The following is an 18,215-nucleotide window of genomic DNA, read 5'->3' as shown; positions in this document are numbered from 1 at the left end:
GAACGCTGGGGCCGGCCACCTGTTCATCTTGTCTGTCCGCACTTTGTAGGACCCGATACGCTAGGCAGTCCAAGGGATCACTGACAGCTTGGGCACCCGTGGACATGAACGAAGGGAGGAGTCCAGGGGGTCTGTGAAATATGCTAAAGCAAGCTTTGTCAGTCACCACCACCGTCACCACCGTCACCACCGCCACCACCACTAATAGAACGCCGCCGTCGAAGAATAGCACCAGAGCTGAGATGAGAGAGCTGAGAGAAGTTTGTGAAGTAGAAACCACATGCGTGACCAAACCAACCAAGACCAGAAACGAAGAAGTGCAAAAGTCTCCAGGGCGAGAAACTTCTACGTCTGCTAGTTAGACAGGTAGAGGTCACGAGGATCCAAGACAAACAACGAAATGCAAAGCAAGCCCTATGCCAAAGTTACTGTACCAGTAGGGAAGATAGGTCATAACGATTGAGATTGATATGTACTGTACTTTTACTGTACTTCAAGCGTCGTCAATCTGGTAGGTAGGTACTCGTACGCTATGCTGATCTGCAAACAAACACGGAGCCTTGGGAAAAGGTTCGTTGAGTTTTGCCGCTTTTTTCTTTTTCGGTCGACGCCCAAACATGTAGATGCCTTTTGTTTCATTCTTTTTTGCGTGTCGTTAAATGCTCTCTGTCTTTTTGGTCGTAGACTGTCCATTCAGCGATGCTCCTTTTTCGGTCGTAGACTGTCTGTCCAAAGATTAATCCTTGTTGCTGACTGTTTTTCTGTCGGTTTCATCTGTCCCCTTCGCCAGCTGGCATGGTCATCCCATACTGAGTGAATTAGGTCACAATGGAATATGAGCCTCATTCGTCTCACGTTAGTTGTCGGTTGTCGGTGTGGAATGTAAGTTGTCCAAACAAGGGATAACCGGTGGCCCCGACCCCGACCCAAGGATTCCGTTTTAAACTAATCTTCGGTCAAATCACCATACTCCCACATGCCCCTGCGGGCTTCCTTGGCTTGATCCTGCAGGGTTCGTAGCTGCGTCAATGTGTCCGCCGACTGTCGTTCCCAGGCCTTTAGTTTCGTCGGGATCATGGCCAATCCCTCTCGGACCACTTCGGCGTTGATGCTTTCGTCGATCTTTGACGAGATCTTGGGGTCCAACAAAGTAAGATACAGCGTGCCCTCCGGTGCGACGTAGTCCACGTTCGCGACCAGCTCGCGACCATCGGTCTGTTCCATGATGAAGTCGACCGTGTCCCGGAGGTATTGCGGAGAGGTGGGAAGCTGCAGGAACGAGAGCACCGCGTCCGTGGCCTGCGGCTTCAGCTTCTGCGTCGAGAACTGCGGCTGCGTCAATGGGCGCAGGCGACTCCACGGGACTGTTTCTGAATTGCCATAGTCGAGATACGTCACGTCGACCTTCTTGCCTTCGCGATCAACTCTGCGCACTTTAGCCCGGTACCATTCGTTGTCTAGCGTGAATTTGGCTGCAACCAGGTCGCCAACTTTGGGAGGGCCCGGCAGAGGGGTATCGTTCGCTTTGTTGAGGTGGAACGACTTGAAGGCGTTCATGAGCTCGGTCAGACCGCTCGTGCCAGAGCCGATCTGTTGGATCTTGAGTTTTCCGGCCTCGTCGACATGTGTCACCATCACATCCCGGTAATCCTTTCTCCTCTCGACCGATTCTCCATTGGTTCCGTTGGTGCCGTTCGTGGGAAGAGGCGCTGCTTCTTCCTCTTCCTGCTCCTGGCTGGGGTCCCAGTCGTGCCACATACCCTTTCGTGCCTCTTTGGCTTTCTTTTCGGCCGCGAAGAGCTCATTGGCATGTCCACTTTGTTCGGCAGAGTAGGCGTGCACTGATGCTAGACCTTCCTCGACCAAGGCTTTGGCAAAGTTTTCTCGTCCGACGTACATGGTGCCGATGAAGCCGCCAACTTTGTCTGTGGTTTCAACGTCGATCTCAACATCTCGCTGCATGCATCTCCTGCTGGCGAAATCCAGAGCCTCTTGTCCGAATGGTTCAGAAGCGTCACCTGGTTGTCTTGCAGGTTTCGGTGTGCGGATTCCAGACAGGACAAACGTCAACTTGGCGTTTTCACGCGGAACAAGGACGACGAATCTTGAGCCAGCTCGCACAAAATCGACCACGGCAGGAACTTTCTTTTGTCTTTGCAGGACTGAGGCCTCCATCTTGGCCTTTTGTAGACTTTCGGAGTAATCCTGGTATTTCTTGGCTGCGGGTGCTTTGGGTGACCACATGCCCTTTTCTTCCTTTTGGGCAGTTTCCTCTGCAAGGAGAAGCGCATCGTAATCTGGGGAACGGTCGTCGTCGTCGCGGCGATGTCTGATGACGGAAGCATATCCAGCTTCGACCATAGCCAAGGCAATGTTTTTCCCGTTGAGGGTAACTGTAGCTACTTCACGCTCCTCAAACCCCTCGGAAGCAGGCCTCTTACCGTCGATGCTGACTCTGACGTGTTTGCCGATTAGACGCTTTCTCAGGAATTCCTTTGCATCGGCGCCAAATGGAGCTTGCTTCGGATCGGAAGGCTTGGGTTGGCGTATGCTCGAAAGGGTCACTTTCCGCTCTTCGCCAGATCGGGTTCTAATGAAGACGGTCTCGGCATTGAGGACTCGCGAGACGGTAAAATCAGCCTCCTGTACACCAGCAGCTTTGGAGGAGACACCAGTAAAGACACCCTTTCTGGCAGTCTTGGCGGCGTTTTCAGCCTGTCTGAATTGTGACATCTCGTTCCCAAGCAGCGTGACATGTTGGTCATTCGATCGAGCCAAACCAGCTTCAAGCAGGAACTTCGCAATATTGCCTTTGGGGTGTAGTACGTTTGCTATGAGTTGGTTCTGTGGTGTCACCCCGAGCAATTCAACTGCACACTTCCGTTGATGTAACCGTTCCTCCACAAAAGTATGCGCTTCAGTGCCGTACGGCTCTGCAGGGATGTCTTTGCCTTCGGGGGAGGTTCGTTTGGTGGCTGGAGCTCTTATCCCCGCCATGACCAGCATGGTCTGAACGTGCTTGGTGGGAGTGAGCATGATCCGTGCAATCAAGCGATCTCCAGTGAGGACACGCTCAATAATGGCATCAATCTTCTTGCCCTTGTACTGCTCGACGAGAGCATTAGGGTCGGCGACCTCTGAGGACGTCTCAATGTGACCGCCCTTACCCCAGACGCCCTTGCCCTCCGACTTTGCCTCGCCTTCAAGGGCTCGGAGCTTGTCCAAGTATGCAAGGGCTTCCTCGTCGTCCTCCTTTCTGCCTGCATCTTCTCGAACTTTGGCCCACCCTTCCTGCACGATCAGGTCGGGCAACTCAGCCCCGGTAGGAAGTTTAACTCGGCCGTACTCTCTTTTCGTGGTAGGAATGGCGTAGAGGACCTGGAATTGAATCACCTTGCCGAGGCACTGTTCTCGAATGAACTCGCGAGATTGAAAGGCAAAAGGCTGAAGGTTAATAGTTAGCTTGCGGTGCGGTCTGGGGGTGCAGGTGAGCTTACTTCGTCCCCTTCTCTCTTCAAACGAGGAGCAGAAATGTATGCTAGAGAAAGGGTGCGTTCAGCACCTTTCTGGTTGGTGATTATCAAGGTGTCGCCCGAAAGGACACTCTTGACTCTAGCTTGGAGAAGAGCCATGCTTGCAGCGGTGAAGACGGGACCCAGGAGAGACGCAAGTCAGAGACGTGTGGCTAGACAAAAAGGAAACAGATAGCAACGCTATGTAGTCCAGGACAAACCAGATCGACGCGGTGACAGGAAGTGAGAGTAGAGCAGTTAAAGATGCACCGAGTACACAATATGCTGGCCAGAACGTGACACTTTTCTTTAACCCACAAACACGGACAGTGACGAATGTGTGGGGTAAAACAACTGAGGCACCTTATATCTACGGTACTGCATATGTACCCAATGACTCTCTACGGTGCTGTATATGTACCTGGATTACCTGATCATTTGGCTGAGGGTTACTGAGGCACCTCAGTCGACATTCGTCCATCTATGTCTACGGGACCGCATATGTACCCGATGGCTCCCTACGGTAGTGTAGATGTACCTGGATTAGTGAAAGACCATCCCGTCTCAGCAAAAGCGGGCTTGGGTGAAGCTGTCCTACTTGTCTTGGATTGAACCGTCAACACGCGTCAGGTCAGGACACAATTTATGGGCAATATTCCGACCTTCAGAAGTCAATCACTTCTGGCTGTATTCTACGATCACATCCGGCCGATGCTCACCAACGGGCACGAAGACAGCGACGACTTTCACAGGATTATGATGGAATACTGGACATTGCGACGGCTTCATTCATCAATTGGAAGCTTTAGCAGATAAAGAGGAATATGATAAGCAGCTCCGCAAGCGTTTGAGGACAAAGTGGAAACTCTCTGTCGAGGTAGTCTTATTTTACTGCTTCTCTCTTGAGAATCACCTTGGTTCTGAGCAGTTCCTTCTTTCTTTTCCGCTTCTCCGGCCTTCCGAGCCGCCTTCTCGGGGGACTTCAGGCCCTTCTGACTTCTCTTTGCTTTGACGGCATTCGAAGACAAAGAAAGTTGGTTCATGGCTTCAGGCGGGACTCTGAGAGCGATGCTTGCCTCTTCAGGAACGCCGTCATAGAAGTCTGATCGTCGATCGACCATTCCTCTTCATGGTAGTCTGAATGTGGTTGCTTGAAAGACTGCATTTCGATCAGGAAGTATTCAAGTACCGATTGAGACTGGTTACTCACATTTTCGAGTAGAACACCATATAAATAATAAGGTGAGGGTAGAATGAGGCGTTCATTCTTATCGTGGGAAGGTGTGTCAAGAATGAACTAGAGAGAGAAGGTCTGTACAACAGCAAGAGTAGTATTGTACGGCTATAAAGAAGCTGCAGAGTGCTCTCCTCCTTGCTGCCGCAGGAACACGCATTGCATTATGCATTTGCAAATGCAAGCTCTTTCAGCAAGCCTCTCCACTACCATAGTCTTATACCTGCTCCGTGCAGGCCTGCTCTCGCTGCTCCTCGAGCATCTCGTCTCCGAAAGAACTTCTTACCGTTGTCTACCTCTTTTGAGGCTTCACCTATCATGCCGGAACATCCCACAGAAAACCCTCTGGGAGAGGTCCTCCGTCTACCCCAACGACGAAGACTCCATAAGAAGTCGGCAATGAAAAGCCAAAGGAACCTGATACTCGAAATGGAGCCCCAAGGTACCTCGATCGCAGTTGGAGTGGGGCTTTGTCGGGAAGGTTGACCTCACACGTACTGGGTTCTAGAGGAATAAAGAGTAACAGTATGACAGGTCCTTGTACTTGGAGCTCATAGTCTACACAACTATGTTTCCAAATTCTGATATTGATGCCGTAGAGAAGCTGAAGGCGGAAATCCACGTTCATCGTGAGATCCTTGTTGTCCTCGAGCAATTTGAAAAGAAGATGATTGGACGTTCACATCTTCTACTGTGATGGAGATCATTCTGTTGCCGGACAAGTAAGGTGAAAAGCAGGCGAAGACAATTGGTCGAGAGAGAAAATTGACGTCGCCTCTCCCCCATGGGCCGTCCTATCTCGAGTAGGGAGTCATGCACTGTGGCTGCGCTAAATGAATCCGGATTCATTTAGTGCAGCCACAGTGCGTGCGAGCGGTGCTCACACGGGCTACCCAGCCCCGATCCTTGGTGAGATACCGAATTTTGTCCAACGGATCGCATGGCACGTCTCGGGAAAGGACAGAATGAGGCACTTGGAAAGCAAAACTAGTATACAACGGGAAAGGGGGAGCTGTAAATAGGCCACTCGCACAAAGCCAGGGACTGTGTCGCAGGGCTAACGCAAACAAACGAATGTTCTCACTCAAAGACCATTCCACTCCCAACCACCGTCAAACCTCCAAAATAGTCTCAATCACCTCAGTCAGGGATCGCTCCAGAAGAGCAATCTCGCTGTCATCATGCTCCGTTTCATTAAATGGCTTCAGCCATAGTCGACCTTCGAAGAATTGGTGGTAGTATCCTGCATACTCCCAGTCGATTATACAGACAAAATTGCCGGTCAACGGGTCGCAGAGAATATTGATTGAGTTTGCGTTCTTGTAGGCGTCCATTTCTTCTCAGGGTACTTCTCGATCACGCGGCGAGGAGGTATCACATCTCCAGTCAGAGCTCCGCTACACCTGGACTTGAGAGTCGCCAGCTGTGGCAAGACGAGGTCGTTGATGTATCGATCAGCATTTGGGACTGCTGTTGCACGGATATTCCCTGGAAGCTCATCTAGAGCAGTGCCGGCGACATATTCCGTAGTTATCGACCAACTAGTGAGTTCCTTCTTCAGAAGTAAAGGCTGAGGCACAGGGATTGTTGTTTTCTTCTTGACGAGCTGTAGTGCGTAGTACTCGTTCACAATTCTTTCGGTTGACTTCCAGGGAGTTGTTAGCTCGCCACGGACGTTCGTATTGTGATGAATCTCTGTCTTTGTAAACGTTCTCGCGTCAGAATCAATGCAGTATCGTCGTTCGTAAGTTGACCATTCTTTTTTCGCCATATTGTGTTCATGGTTATAAGCCACAATGATGATTTCTGCCCCGAGAAACAATGTGATACACAATGAGACATTGCATGAAATTGCCAAGGCTGGGAAAATGCGGTCAATCACATACCCAACCTGAATATAGACTACTAACACCCTTGAAAGCTATCAAGAGCTGTAAGGTGGTGCAGTTGTACGCCGAGTGTTTCCACTATCCGTATCACAGATCCCTTTCAAAGAATGTTCTCTGGTTGGCAACATCCTAAGGTTCCAGCACTAGAGCCTGCTGGCGTCGCCATCTCATTTGACGAGGTCGTTCCCACTCAGTGTCAAGTCTTGCCGTAACTGTGACTGCAGTCAGGATGCGCGCATGCCTGGGTATACTTTCCACCACCACTGGGACAGTTTGACTTTGTTTTGGTTGCTGTATTTTGACGGTGCATGCATTTTGGTACCTGTCTACCGATACCGCCAAAAGTAGCGGGGACAAATCTATCTTCCACAATGGTCTCAATCTACTAGCCCTTTTGAGTTACCTGGTGTGGACCTTTGCTCAGCTAAGACTCCTATTCAGATAAGGACTTCATGTCAACGTTCCTCCAACGAGATGGCTCTCTAGTTGTTTTAAACTTCTACGACAACATGTCCCTGCGTTAGCGAGGCTCATCCATTGCTATGGAAATGAACGAAACAATGATTCCAAATCAAGTGAGTCAGCAGGCGCAAAGTGTCGTTGAAGGGCACTATATAAAGGTCCGGAGCTCTGAAAAGAACAGGCACCGTTCAGCCTACTTCCCCTGTCTCCAACCTTGTCCTTGAAACCTTCCTACTACTCACCAACAGCGACATGGCTTCAGGTCCGATACAAGCCTGTTGCGTCCAGGGCTTCAAGTATGACGGCACGCCCATCGGTCACATCGAGCCAAGTTTCGTCAACACTCAGTTTGGTCCAGTTGACGCTTATATTGCCGAGCCCACCGTCGACGGCGAAAAGCATGGGATTCTCTTGTGAGACAAAACCATGGGATGGTCATGCACCAGAATCGATGCTAATGCACCATGTCCATTCCAGCATTCCCGATGTCATTGGCCATTCGTCAACCAATGCACAACTTCTTGCGGACCAGTTCGCTGCTCGAGGGTAGGTTGACGTTGCCTGGGATCTTGGTCAATATGGCTGACCTGGTCAACCTAGTTACCACGTCGTCATACCTGATCTCTTCTACGGAGATGCCATCGAGGCGAGCAACTTTTACAACATCGACCTCTCCAAGTGGCAGCTAGGCCATTATTCGGACAGAAAGCTCGCTCATGACCCTGCAAGTATTGATCCCATCATTGAAGGATGCATCAAGAAGATGAAGACGGAATTTGGCATCAAGGTACGCTTGTTCCATTGAAACACCAAGCACCATTTCGCAAGACTCTAGGAGGCTGAAGCTGAGTGCACGCACAGAGACTTGGCGCGGTCGGATATTGCTTTGGCGCCAAATATGTTGTTCGCTTTTTGAAGGAGGGTTCATTCGATGTCGGCTATAGTGCCCACCCTTCGTTTGTCGACGCGGAAGAATTGGCAGCCATCACAAAGCCATTCTCTATCTCGGCGGCGGAGAACGACGATATCTTTACCGTGGCGGGCAGACATCAGAGTGAAACCATTTTGAAGCAAGCTGGTGTTCCCTGGCAGATAGCCTTGTACGGCGGCGTCAGCCACGGCTTCGCTGTAAGAGGCGACATGAAGGACAAGAAGCAGCGATTTGCCATCGAGTCCGCCTTTTCACAAGCCGTGGATTGGCTCAAATTCCACTTGGATGATTGAAGTGATGGGCACATACGCCCAGCCTAGTCGTTGATCGATGCGGATGAGTACGTCCTAGTTAGTTGCGCTCTTCCTCAATGGCACCGCGAGCATCTTTCTTTGATAATCTGTCTTTTCTTCTCCCATGTCATTCCAAGCGGTCTTTGCGCAAGAAAGATCCTTACCGACAGGTAACGAATCGACATCAAAAGTTCACAACCTTCCACTTTGAGACAACGCTTATCTCGAAGGCCTGTCGGAGTTTCGCTCTCGCACTAGTTAGACTCACCCCAGCGCGGACATCAGCAACGACACTTTTTAAGTCTACGTGCTGGCCTTCAACCGGACAACAAGCGTGAGTGAGTTACACTGATCTGTTTTCTGTTTTGCTCTCATTCCCTTCCCTCCCCTTCTAATTATTCTCGCTCCAAGTTTAAATTTTCATCGCGGATTCGCCTTGGGATTCTATCGTCGATCGCCGACTTTGCGGCTGGTCCTACCCCGCATCCGTCTTATCTCCCCCTGACGATCTTCAGCCTCGTCCACCCAAGTCAAAAGACACGATGAACAACACCGACCCATCCCATCGCCGCGGCGTCATAGGGGACCCCGAGGGATCTTTCTGGCTCTACGACTCGACCAAGGGTTTCGATCTGACACATCCAGCGACACCGACCTCGCCCTGCCCGACGCCGAACCACACGCTCAAGACCAACACTCTGCCCGTCACCGTCGCGTCGTCCAAGACGGCCCTCGTGATCGTCGACATGCAGAATTTCTTCCTGTCGCCGTCTCTCGGACGGCCCGAGGATTCGAAGGGCCTCTTCGCGCAGCACCAGCTCCTCACCTACGCCATCCCCGCGGCCCGCAAGGCCGGCATCCGCATTATCTGGCTGAACTGGGGCCTCACCGACGCCGAGATCAAAGCCATGCCCCCGTCGACGTTGCGCGCCTTTGGGTTCGAGACCGTTCTCGCGCCCGATTTTGAATCGTACGCCACCGCGTCCGCCAACCAGAAACGCGCCGCCATCGACTCCCACGGCGTCAACCAGGGCTGCGACTCCTTTCCCGACGCACAGATCGAAACGTCGTCGGGGAAGAACCCTCGCCTCTACAAAGGCCTAGGTACCGACATCGGTCCCGTGACATTGCAAGGCAAAACGACAGTCGACGGAGGTCGATTATTGATGAGAGATACATGTGAGAAAAAACATTGCACCCCCCGTCTCTGTCTCTTCGCATTACCCATTTACATACCCGCCTCGTCCATCCCGATGGCTTCGATCTAATCAATATTGACGAAACAATAACAACAGGGAACGCTGACCTTACGTCCGAATTGCGTGCATCATACGAACAAGGCCTGACGGCCAGTCCCCCCGATGTCTGGATTCACAAGAACCGCATGTCCGGCCTCTGGGGCCCGAGGACCATGTGCACCGATTTCCTCGAGAAGGAAGGCATAACCACTCTTCTTTTCGCCGGGGTCAACACGGACCAATGCGTAGGCGGGAGCTTGCAGGATGTGAGTCTACTCGATTACTATCTATCTGCCGACCGGCTTCTCTCCCCTCTCCGTCCCCCCCCACCCCAGCCCCTCCCTCCCGCTGTTCAAATCGACATCTGTCTGACCTGCCATACCATTTTCTTTCTTCAGGCATTTTCAAGAGGATACGACGTGATTCTTCTCTCTGACGGGGCCGGGACAACCTCCCCGGACAGCAGCCAGGAGAGTATCGAGTTCAACTGCGCCAGGACGTGGGGATTCTGTACGACGTGCAAGGATTTCGCCGAGAGTGTTGGGCTTTAAAATGTTGACATTTCACCGCCTCGATACCAGCGAGGTGTTTGGCGACGTGTTCCTTGAACTGCAAAGTTTCATCGTCCAGTATCATATATACCTACTCATTTGCCTTTATTCCCCATTCCCATTCGTCCTGCCACTGGCCGATATGCCACACACCTAGTCTCCCCGACCTCAACCTCAACTTCCGTCCCGACCCCTTTTGCACTTGCTGTACAAACCACACTCATGAAGCCCACTTGCTCCTCTTCATCTCCTCTCTTCCCTTCTCCCCACCCTCACTCCGACGACGGCCATCCGTCACCTCGTCCTCGCCCTCCTCGGCCTTCCCCTTGCCCTTGTCGCCCACGGGCCCACCATCCACCTTGGCCCAACGACTATCTTCCAGCCCCCGGCCTTCACCACCTCCATCAGCAACAGTAGCAGCTTGGTTCTCTTGGCCAGCACTCCCTTGCACCTCATCGTCGGCCATGGGCGCGACGATCTCTTCTGGCGCACCCGCCACGACAACGTCGCTGTCACCAACGGAACCCCTAGGCACATCTGGACGGGCAGCTGCCGCCGCTGCACGCCGATCCTCCCGCTCTTGCGGCGTCATCGGTCTTGTAGGGATCCCCTCACTGTTAAGTCGGGGTGGTCCGTACAAGACCGTGCCGCCAGCACGAGGATAGTTTGAAGACCCACGCATCGACGAAGCAGAAGGAACGGGAGAACCACCCAACGAGATGAGCGCGGGAGCAGCGGGAGCAGACGAGGAGGTTGCCTCCGAGGGAGCCGTGGCAGGCAAAGTCGAGGATCGCTTGATTGTCGCAGTGTGACCTTGTCCTCGGCCGCGACAACGACGAGCCTCAGCACGGAGTCTTTCATTTTCCTGTGTGAGCGTCGCGATCGTGGCTTGCAGGGCGCCCTTGTCTTGACCGAGTCGCTCGACTTGGTTGCCTAAGCTGACATTGTGCTCAAGGATGCCCTGCATCTGGTCCTGGTAGTCCTGCTCCTCGCTCTCAAGCTCCTTCATAGCTCCCCGGGCGTCATCGCGTTCTTTGCGGAGTGCGTCCAGCTGAGAAGTTTGCGCTTCATTTGTGTTCTTGAGAGCCGCATTCCATTGCTCCAATGTTGCGATTTCGTCTAAAAAGGAGGCGTTTTGCTGTGCTAAACCTTGAACATTCGAGGCCAGGTTGGCGATTCGTGCCCTCAAAACAACAACGACGAAGCGGAAGCCGACGAGAATACCTGCGTTGGAAACTTCGTCCGATGTAACAGGGGCAACCGCTTCTTCTTTGGCAGTTGTATCCGCGACCAAGCTGGAGATGAAAAAGTCGTCAATGGCGTTGAAGGGTGACGAAACCTCAACCGAGGAAAAGGCACGCGTGCAGCTGATGTCTAGTTCGGACAGTTCGGACATGGAGACGTGAATACACACACGCCAGACGATGATGCTGACGGTGACCAATAGTCCAATGATCTGCAGGAGAGTCTGGGGGATCTTAAAAGTGAGCGGACCGATGTCGTACGACCAACTTGCTCCAACAGGTATCTGGGCCTGTCCAGACAAGAACCAGGCGAGCCACTGTGATTTGGGGAGGCGAGACCATTTGTCCTTGTCGTCCGCGGTGGAAGCATCACCAGAATCAGAACCAGCGTCAGCCTCATTTGCATCACAACCAGTCTCGAAGGTACCGCCGGCAGCCGTCTCGGAAGGAGCAGCGTGTTCGTCGACATGAATGGTCCTCGACGCGTCAGTTGGAGTGGACGATGGTGGTAGAGGCGGTCGTTGGAAATTTAAACGCGGTGTAGTGTTGATGTTACTGGTGTTCGACGACAGGCAGAGAGGCGCGAGAAGTTCGGTACTCAGGGGCATGTGGATGCTCAACGCGACACCTTCGTCATTCGACAGGGCAGAGATCAATCCAGGTCTAGGGACGTTGAGGAAGGCGAGAAAGTCGTTCAGCCATTGTCCAGATTCGAAGACGGCGTCGTGAGACAGGCCGAGAGAGTCCAGTGGGATACTGATCGCCGCGAGGGACGGCACTCCAGGGGTAGACCACCACGTCTGCAATCTCAGCCAGATGACCGAGAGGAAGAGGAGGGCGTTTGCCATTTTTTCCCTTCCTGCTGAAGAGGGAAAGATGAATTCGAAGTTTGATGAAAAGGCGATAACACGTTGCGTTGTAGCTTTGTTCCTTTGGGGCCAGTCGTGACTGATGTTGACAATTCAAACTGTCCGGCAGTTTTGCGAGGTCTCGACTGTTGTTGTTGGTGTCGATCCCTTTTCTTCGAGACCTGGGGTTTTTGAGATATCGAGCCGAAGCAAGGAATGCTGACTGGATCAGGGACGAAAAAACGTGTAGGATTGGAGGATGAAAGTAGGAGTGGAAACCAAGAGAGAAAGAGAAAGGCAGGACAGGTCTCCGCGTGGTCTGAATCTGTATGTAGGGAGCCGGCGAAACAAAGAGAGGCATTCAATTGATTTGATTGCGTATCTTTCCCTACCTACCTACCTCCCTACCTTCGAGCCTGACGGTACTGGCATTATTGTGGTGCTGACCACAAAGATGGTTTATTCACCAGCCCAGGTGGAGTTACTGCTCGACAAGGTAGCAAGTATCCCAAAGAGTATTCATTGTCAACAGTCGGCATTGTTCGGGGAGCGACAAACAATGAATGGGCAGTCCAACCGTGAATCAATCAATGAGCAGGCAGGATAATGGGGGGGGCGCAGACAATTAGTTTTAGGACCGTGGAGTAACTGCACTCGGCTCGAGTCGAGTGTTTTCCCAAACATCTGTGAAAGCAGTGTGAGAGAGTGTCGGTGAGTGAGTGAGTGAGTGAGTGAGTGAGTGAGTGGGAAAGACAGCTCAGGGGCAGAAACGAAGCCCCCCCCCCAGCCCAAAGAAAGAACCACGAAGTGAAGTGAAGTGAACGGCAGGCAATCAATCAGTCATCAGGTGCAAATGCAAACATCCCAAACCACCGACCTAAACACACGAACGTGGGATTCTGTCAATGGGGACAGAGGTCCAGCCTGGACATAACGTCGTAGGTTTTGGCCACGTATGATTCAAAAAAGAGGTGCCGGGGATGCATCGATTCATCCCAAGCAAGTATGTTGGTCGGAAGAGATAAATCCGAAAGAGAAAAAAAAAGGTGCTCTGGGGTCCCTCGGTTCACCCCGAGCAGGTGTCTTGAGGGAAATGATTCGAAAATGCTGCCGGATCGATCCATCCATCCATCCATTCCAAGCTCTCTGCAAAAAGTTGAACCGGAAGCGGAATCGCGTAAAAAGAAGACGAACAAACCGTATCCAACAGACAGGGGTAGACAAGAATCTAAAACATGGGTATCATGATACTGGTACAATAGTCGTTGCTGATGCAAGTACGTTACATCTCATCTGTTGCCGCTGATGCTGCTCAAATGGCGCCATCGCTTGCCGTTGCCCGAATGATCGCTGATTCACACAAAACAAAGAACCGTCCATCCTCCAATGACCAAGATAAAGAGCGTCCCAAATACAAACAAAGAATGATAACCATGGATGCTTCGGAAGCAAACTCGACACACCACAACATCAAGCATACCCCACTATTGAGGCATTGTCCCGTCATTCATGCCATCGCTGAATATGAAATCGTTGTAGCCGCCGCCGCCGGATTGCCCAAATTCGGCCCAATCCCACTCAAAGGTCATCGGCATTTGCCACAAATCTTGAGGTACGAAAGGTTGTTGGAAGGAACCGGCGTTGAGAGGAGACATGGTGGCGCTGGGCATTTGTCCCACGTCCGGACTCATACCATTCTGACTGAGCATGTCGGCGTACTCGTTCCCATCGAAACCGGGTACGTTGAAAAAAGGTTGTGGGTTGGTCCTCGTGCTGGTATTGGCGTTGGCCACGGTCGGAGAATGTGTTTTGGGCACATTGGGAGCATTGCTAGGAGAACCACCCGCCCCACTAGATCTTCTCGAGGTAGACTGCCGTCCATTGATCTGAGCCTGAACTTGGGCCATGGCCGATTGATTAACCCGCAAGACTTCCTCAGGCACGAGTCGTCGTTTGCGTTTCGAGCCTTCCTTCTCAGCTTTCTCGATTGCAACTCGTGCAATGCGAGCAAACTCTGAGCAGACGGTGAGCATGCGATTCAGAGAACCTGTACCCTCATCATGTGCGACGTTCGACAGAAAGTTCACTACAAGGTCCATGAGCTTGATGTCAGCTCTGGCACGGGTATCTTGTGGGTTTTGCAAAATATTGGCAAAGAGTGTCACGAGCGCTGATACCGGAAAGTATAGAACCAACCAGACACAGGCAAAGTCACCCTGAGGAATGTATTTGATGAGATGGATCGAGGCACGGGCTGCTGAAACACAAAGTGCGGCCGACGAAAACACTCTGGGGTTCAGTGGTCTGGCGTTGAGACCTTGGATGGCGTACTCTGACAACCGGCTCGTCCAATACCCATGATGGACCGACATTCGGTGTATCGTGGTTAGGCAATTGTAATAAGAAAAGTGGAGGACGACAATGTGCAGGATGAGGGGAGTGTGGGCTGTCTTTATTTCATGCTCGGGACGGAAGTCCAGTGGAATGCTGTCTTTCCAAGCTTCCAATGCCCGGTCGAGCTCTCCGATTGTGTTGAGAAGTTCACCGTCGCTTTGCTTCGATGCTTGTACGGAGTACAACTGTCGGTAGACTTTGCTAGATATGATGGCGAACTCGCACATGAGGCGGAAGAGATTGACCTTGCCTTTCCCATCGGCTAGTGGGACATTTCCAATATTGTCGGGAGGATCTTCGGATGGCAAGTCAACATTCATATCGTCGTCGTCTTGCGCCGGAGGCCGGCCTGCTCGCAAACACGAGTCTTTGTCGAGAAGATATGCGATCCAGAAAACTCGCTTCCGTTGCTCTGCCTCGATTGGATTTAAATTAAAGTGCGATCCACGTTTGTGCAATCCTATGGTGTGAGAGCATCGGATTGCCGCCGAGATAAGAAAGAAGGATGGTTGAGGGTTGGGTGTCCCTTGCAGAAAAAGCGCCATGCCAAGGAGGGCTTGTACACTGAGGAGGTCGGTATTCCGCATCGTCAGCTCGGTAATGACTCCCATGGCATTCTTCAGGTACAGCCAGGCTTTCTGGTCGTCCTCTTGGGGAACAACGTTGCTCATGACGCGGATGCGATAGGCAATGGCCAGTGCGACGTTGATACTTGCCCACCAGCCACTTCCTTCATACGGTTCTTTGGAGTATTGTTTCTCCACGAGATGCATAAAGGTGGGCTCGTGGAAGAGGGGGAACATGCAATTAAAGTTCTCGAAGAAGTCCTTGAATAATGAGAGGGCCTCCTCCTTGGGTGGCAGGGGTTTGAAGACACGGCGGACAAAGATGTCCCCAAAGACTTCGGGTTTCCAATACATCCACTTGTTGTCCTCTTCGTTGACAGCATTCTGTATAGTCTCTTGGAACGAGGTATCTCCGGTCTTTTCGTTGACCCATTCGATACCTTTGTTGGAGAAGATGGAAAACGCCGAAGAAGAACCTGATCGGTGTCAGCGTGGAAGAAGTAGGAGACGACGTGCAACTCACCAACGTATCGTGTCTCGCCCACATTGTTGGTCACCAGCGAACACATGGCTTCGGAGAGGTTTTCGACCTCTTCGCGAGACCTTTCCCCGTTCTCCGTACTCGGTGTGGCAATGGTTTCCCGGGGAGTATCGTGTGAATGATGCGTAGAGCCCGGTCGACTCGAACTCTCGGGGGCCGAAGAACTCGCGCCGCTCTTTGGGGGGGCGGGAGATTCTGTTCCTTTCGCTCCCATGGCTTTGGCAGACGCTTTCTCAGCCAGACGTTTTTCTAACGTACCAAGGTCGGTCTTGCCCGCATCATCTTCAGTCAGGAGACCGGACATGCGTAGCAACGATTCCATCCGACCGAGTCGGTTTTCTAGGCCTTCAATGTATTTGGCTCTAGAAGGAGCGTCAGTCAGGCCACAAAGTCCCTGCAAACTCGACACAACTCACCCTTTGGGAGGATTACGTTTCTTTTCCACCTGCGTGAAGATGCATTCTGTTTTGTAGTTGATACAATGCCCGCACTTGGGCATCTTCCCATCACACTTGATTTTCTTCTTTCTGCACATGTCACAAGCCTGGAGTCAATGTCAGACAAGGTCAACTGTTCTCCGCCTTAGCTCGGGGAGGGGGCGCACCCTCGCAATACGTCGGCGCTTGGGATCATTCTCATCCACCATGCCATCGTTCAGGTCTCCAAAGTATGAGCCGGGGGGCAACGTCGGAGGGATAGGCGTTCCGTCCGGGTTGTAGGCGCCAAAGATCTGGGGAGGGTGCTGAGGCATGAACTGGGACATGTCATACCCTAGGGTATCCAGCCCCGGTCGGAGGTCCATGGTGCTGGCGACGCTGGACTCGCAGTGAGGAAGTGCACTTGCGGCTCACGGCTTCTGAACAATGTTTCTCGGACAACGGGATGCAGCGAGCCGCGGACGGTGGCCACAGGGCGGAGAAGATTCAGGATCCAAGGGCCAATGGGCGCATATTCGCAGGGTGACGGTGTGCTATACAGGGCGGAGGGCGGAACACGACTCGTTGGGTCTATGGCCGTGCTGCTGACGGCGACGGAGCAGACAGACTGAGGGCGGAAGACGAGGAAGGGAAAGATGGGTAGAAGAGCGGAAGGCGAATAGTTCCGAGTCAACGCACTTCCAGAGGTAGAGCAATCAAAAAGATGAATCGGTAAGGAGTTCCTGGGGTTTAGAAATCAGGCAGAGCATTAAAGTGTATCATCTTTTAACGTGTAGCGATGATGATGCTTGGTGGCGCCGCACGGCTAATGGGCAGGGACACGATTTACGACAAGGGGGTCCCTAGAGAGGCCCTGCCTTTAGCCCCGACAGGCCTAGTGCGGCCGGCCTATGACGAGATGGGTCGGAGCCTGAGTCCTGAAACCACCACCTAACTTCAACTAAGCAGTGCCCTCGAACAAGCCTTTTACGGGGCCTCACTAGGCTCTAGCACCCTCCCCGGACACCACCGTTAGGGCTGTTGGTTGCCCGTATCAAGGCGTCCCAAGGCGCACTCTAGGCAGGTGTGATTTCCTGCAGGCCGCTCGTACTCGTATTCATCGAACAGACCACACCACCTCGCTTCATGCTCTTTACCGACGCGTCTCAGCCTTCCACTCGAACCCTTTCGGGCATAGAAATTTGTTCCACTGCCACCAAAAAGGTGTCCTGGGCCTTTGATAGACTACAGCCACGAAAACAGTTGGCGTCCGTGGAGACTCCATGGCCGTGGACAAGGGCTCCAACGAGCGAGATATAAAACCCTCATATCGGGGAGATGCCTCACATCGGGAAGATTCTTCCTCCTATCTCCATGGCCCGTTCGACAGCTGTCGCCTATCATTCACCTTTTGGAGCTCGAGATGCGGCTAGACTCGCCAGAAGTCGCAAAGTGCCATTCCACCACGACCCTCCGCTCGTCCCTCCGCTCCCAATCACTAGTGCGTGCGCACGCCCGTACTCGGAGCCCGGATTAATCCAAGACCGGCGGGCCCGAGATGTGCTTGGTGTTGCATCTCGTCGGAAAGAATCGTACCATGGCTTATGGCCATCATCAATGATTAGTGGCTCGGTCGGTGCAGATTGTAAATGCCGTTGACTCTTCAGTGCCCGAGTCGGCCGAATGCGCATGATTTTTTCTTCTTCGCGCAGGGTCCCCCATGTTCGAATCAGCCTCTCTGTCGAAGCTAAGAGGCATTTCTCACCAGTACGGCAGTTCCAGACTGCAAACGACTGGCTCATGGAAACGAGAACATCTCAACGGCGGGGATGGATTCTCGTTCGCGCCGCACATCGACGTCAAGGGCTCGAGAACTTTAGTCATGCATAGTCATTTCATGGATTATGATTCCCCCAACACCACACACGCCTCTGGCTGATTGTCAGGAACAAAAGACCTTGCATGGTGAGAAAAGGGCGTCAGGCGACTTCGCGTCGATAATGTCCTCCCTCTCCGTGTCGGGGATGGGCCATCGGCGGTTGTTGAAGCGCGAGGTACGAAAGTCTAAGAAGCGGTCAATCGTGTGGAATGTGTTT

At 52.5% G+C, this 18,215-nt stretch overlaps 7 protein-coding genes across 7 annotated transcripts; 2 read left to right on the top strand and 5 right to left on the bottom strand.

Annotated features, from left to right (window-relative positions):
- Positions 1 to 945: 945 nt before the first annotated feature.
- Positions 946 to 3,632, bottom strand: PV08_04350 (uncharacterized protein; the record flags this gene model as incomplete). Its single annotated transcript, XM_016378698.1, has 2 exons — positions 946 to 3,444; positions 3,498 to 3,632. 2 exons carry the CDS (start codon positions 3,630 to 3,632, stop codon positions 946 to 948), a joined length of 2,634 nt encoding a protein of 877 aa, XP_016237375.1.
- Positions 3,633 to 4,187: 555 nt separating this feature from the next.
- On the bottom strand, positions 4,188 to 4,633 carry PV08_04349 (uncharacterized protein; the record flags this gene model as incomplete). The annotated part of the gene is made up of 2 exons (XM_016378697.1): positions 4,188 to 4,279; positions 4,405 to 4,633. 2 exons carry the CDS (start codon positions 4,631 to 4,633, stop codon positions 4,188 to 4,190), a joined length of 321 nt encoding a protein of 106 aa, XP_016237374.1.
- A 1,395-nt stretch (positions 4,634 to 6,028) lies between these two features.
- PV08_04348 (uncharacterized protein) lies at positions 6,029 to 6,517 on the bottom strand (the record flags this gene model as incomplete). The annotated part of the gene is made up of 1 exon (XM_016378696.1): positions 6,029 to 6,517. The coding sequence occupies one exon, from the start codon at positions 6,515 to 6,517 to the stop codon at positions 6,029 to 6,031; it is 489 nt and encodes a 162-aa protein (XP_016237373.1).
- Positions 6,518 to 7,349: 832 nt separating this feature from the next.
- Positions 7,350 to 8,321, top strand: PV08_04347 (uncharacterized protein; the record flags this gene model as incomplete). Its single annotated transcript, XM_016378695.1, has 4 exons — positions 7,350 to 7,510; positions 7,575 to 7,643; positions 7,698 to 7,884; positions 7,959 to 8,321. 4 exons carry the CDS (start codon positions 7,350 to 7,352, stop codon positions 8,319 to 8,321), a joined length of 780 nt encoding a protein of 259 aa, XP_016237372.1.
- Positions 8,322 to 8,863: 542 nt separating this feature from the next.
- Positions 8,864 to 10,110, top strand: PV08_04346 (uncharacterized protein; the record flags this gene model as incomplete). The annotated part of the gene is made up of 3 exons (XM_016378694.1): positions 8,864 to 9,500; positions 9,617 to 9,825; positions 9,958 to 10,110. The coding sequence occupies 3 exons, from the start codon at positions 8,864 to 8,866 to the stop codon at positions 10,108 to 10,110; spliced, it is 999 nt and encodes a 332-aa protein (XP_016237371.1).
- Positions 10,111 to 10,330: 220 nt separating this feature from the next.
- Positions 10,331 to 12,202, bottom strand: PV08_04345 (uncharacterized protein; the record flags this gene model as incomplete). Its single annotated transcript, XM_016378693.1, has 1 exon — positions 10,331 to 12,202. The coding sequence occupies one exon, from the start codon at positions 12,200 to 12,202 to the stop codon at positions 10,331 to 10,333; it is 1,872 nt and encodes a 623-aa protein (XP_016237370.1).
- A 1,484-nt stretch (positions 12,203 to 13,686) lies between these two features.
- PV08_04344 (uncharacterized protein) lies at positions 13,687 to 16,505 on the bottom strand (the record flags this gene model as incomplete). Its single annotated transcript, XM_016378692.1, has 4 exons — positions 13,687 to 15,638; positions 15,686 to 16,065; positions 16,120 to 16,247; positions 16,308 to 16,505. 4 exons carry the CDS (start codon positions 16,503 to 16,505, stop codon positions 13,687 to 13,689), a joined length of 2,658 nt encoding a protein of 885 aa, XP_016237369.1.
- Between the last annotated feature and the right edge of the window lie 1,710 nt (positions 16,506 to 18,215).

Source organism: Exophiala spinifera (genome assembly GCF_000836115.1).
Source record: "Exophiala spinifera strain CBS 89968 unplaced genomic scaffold supercont1.3, whole genome shotgun sequence".
NCBI lineage: Eukaryota > Fungi > Ascomycota > Eurotiomycetes > Chaetothyriales > Herpotrichiellaceae > Exophiala > Exophiala spinifera.
Note: the sequence above shows the minus strand (reverse complement) of the source record. Positions and strands in the feature narration are given on the sequence as shown.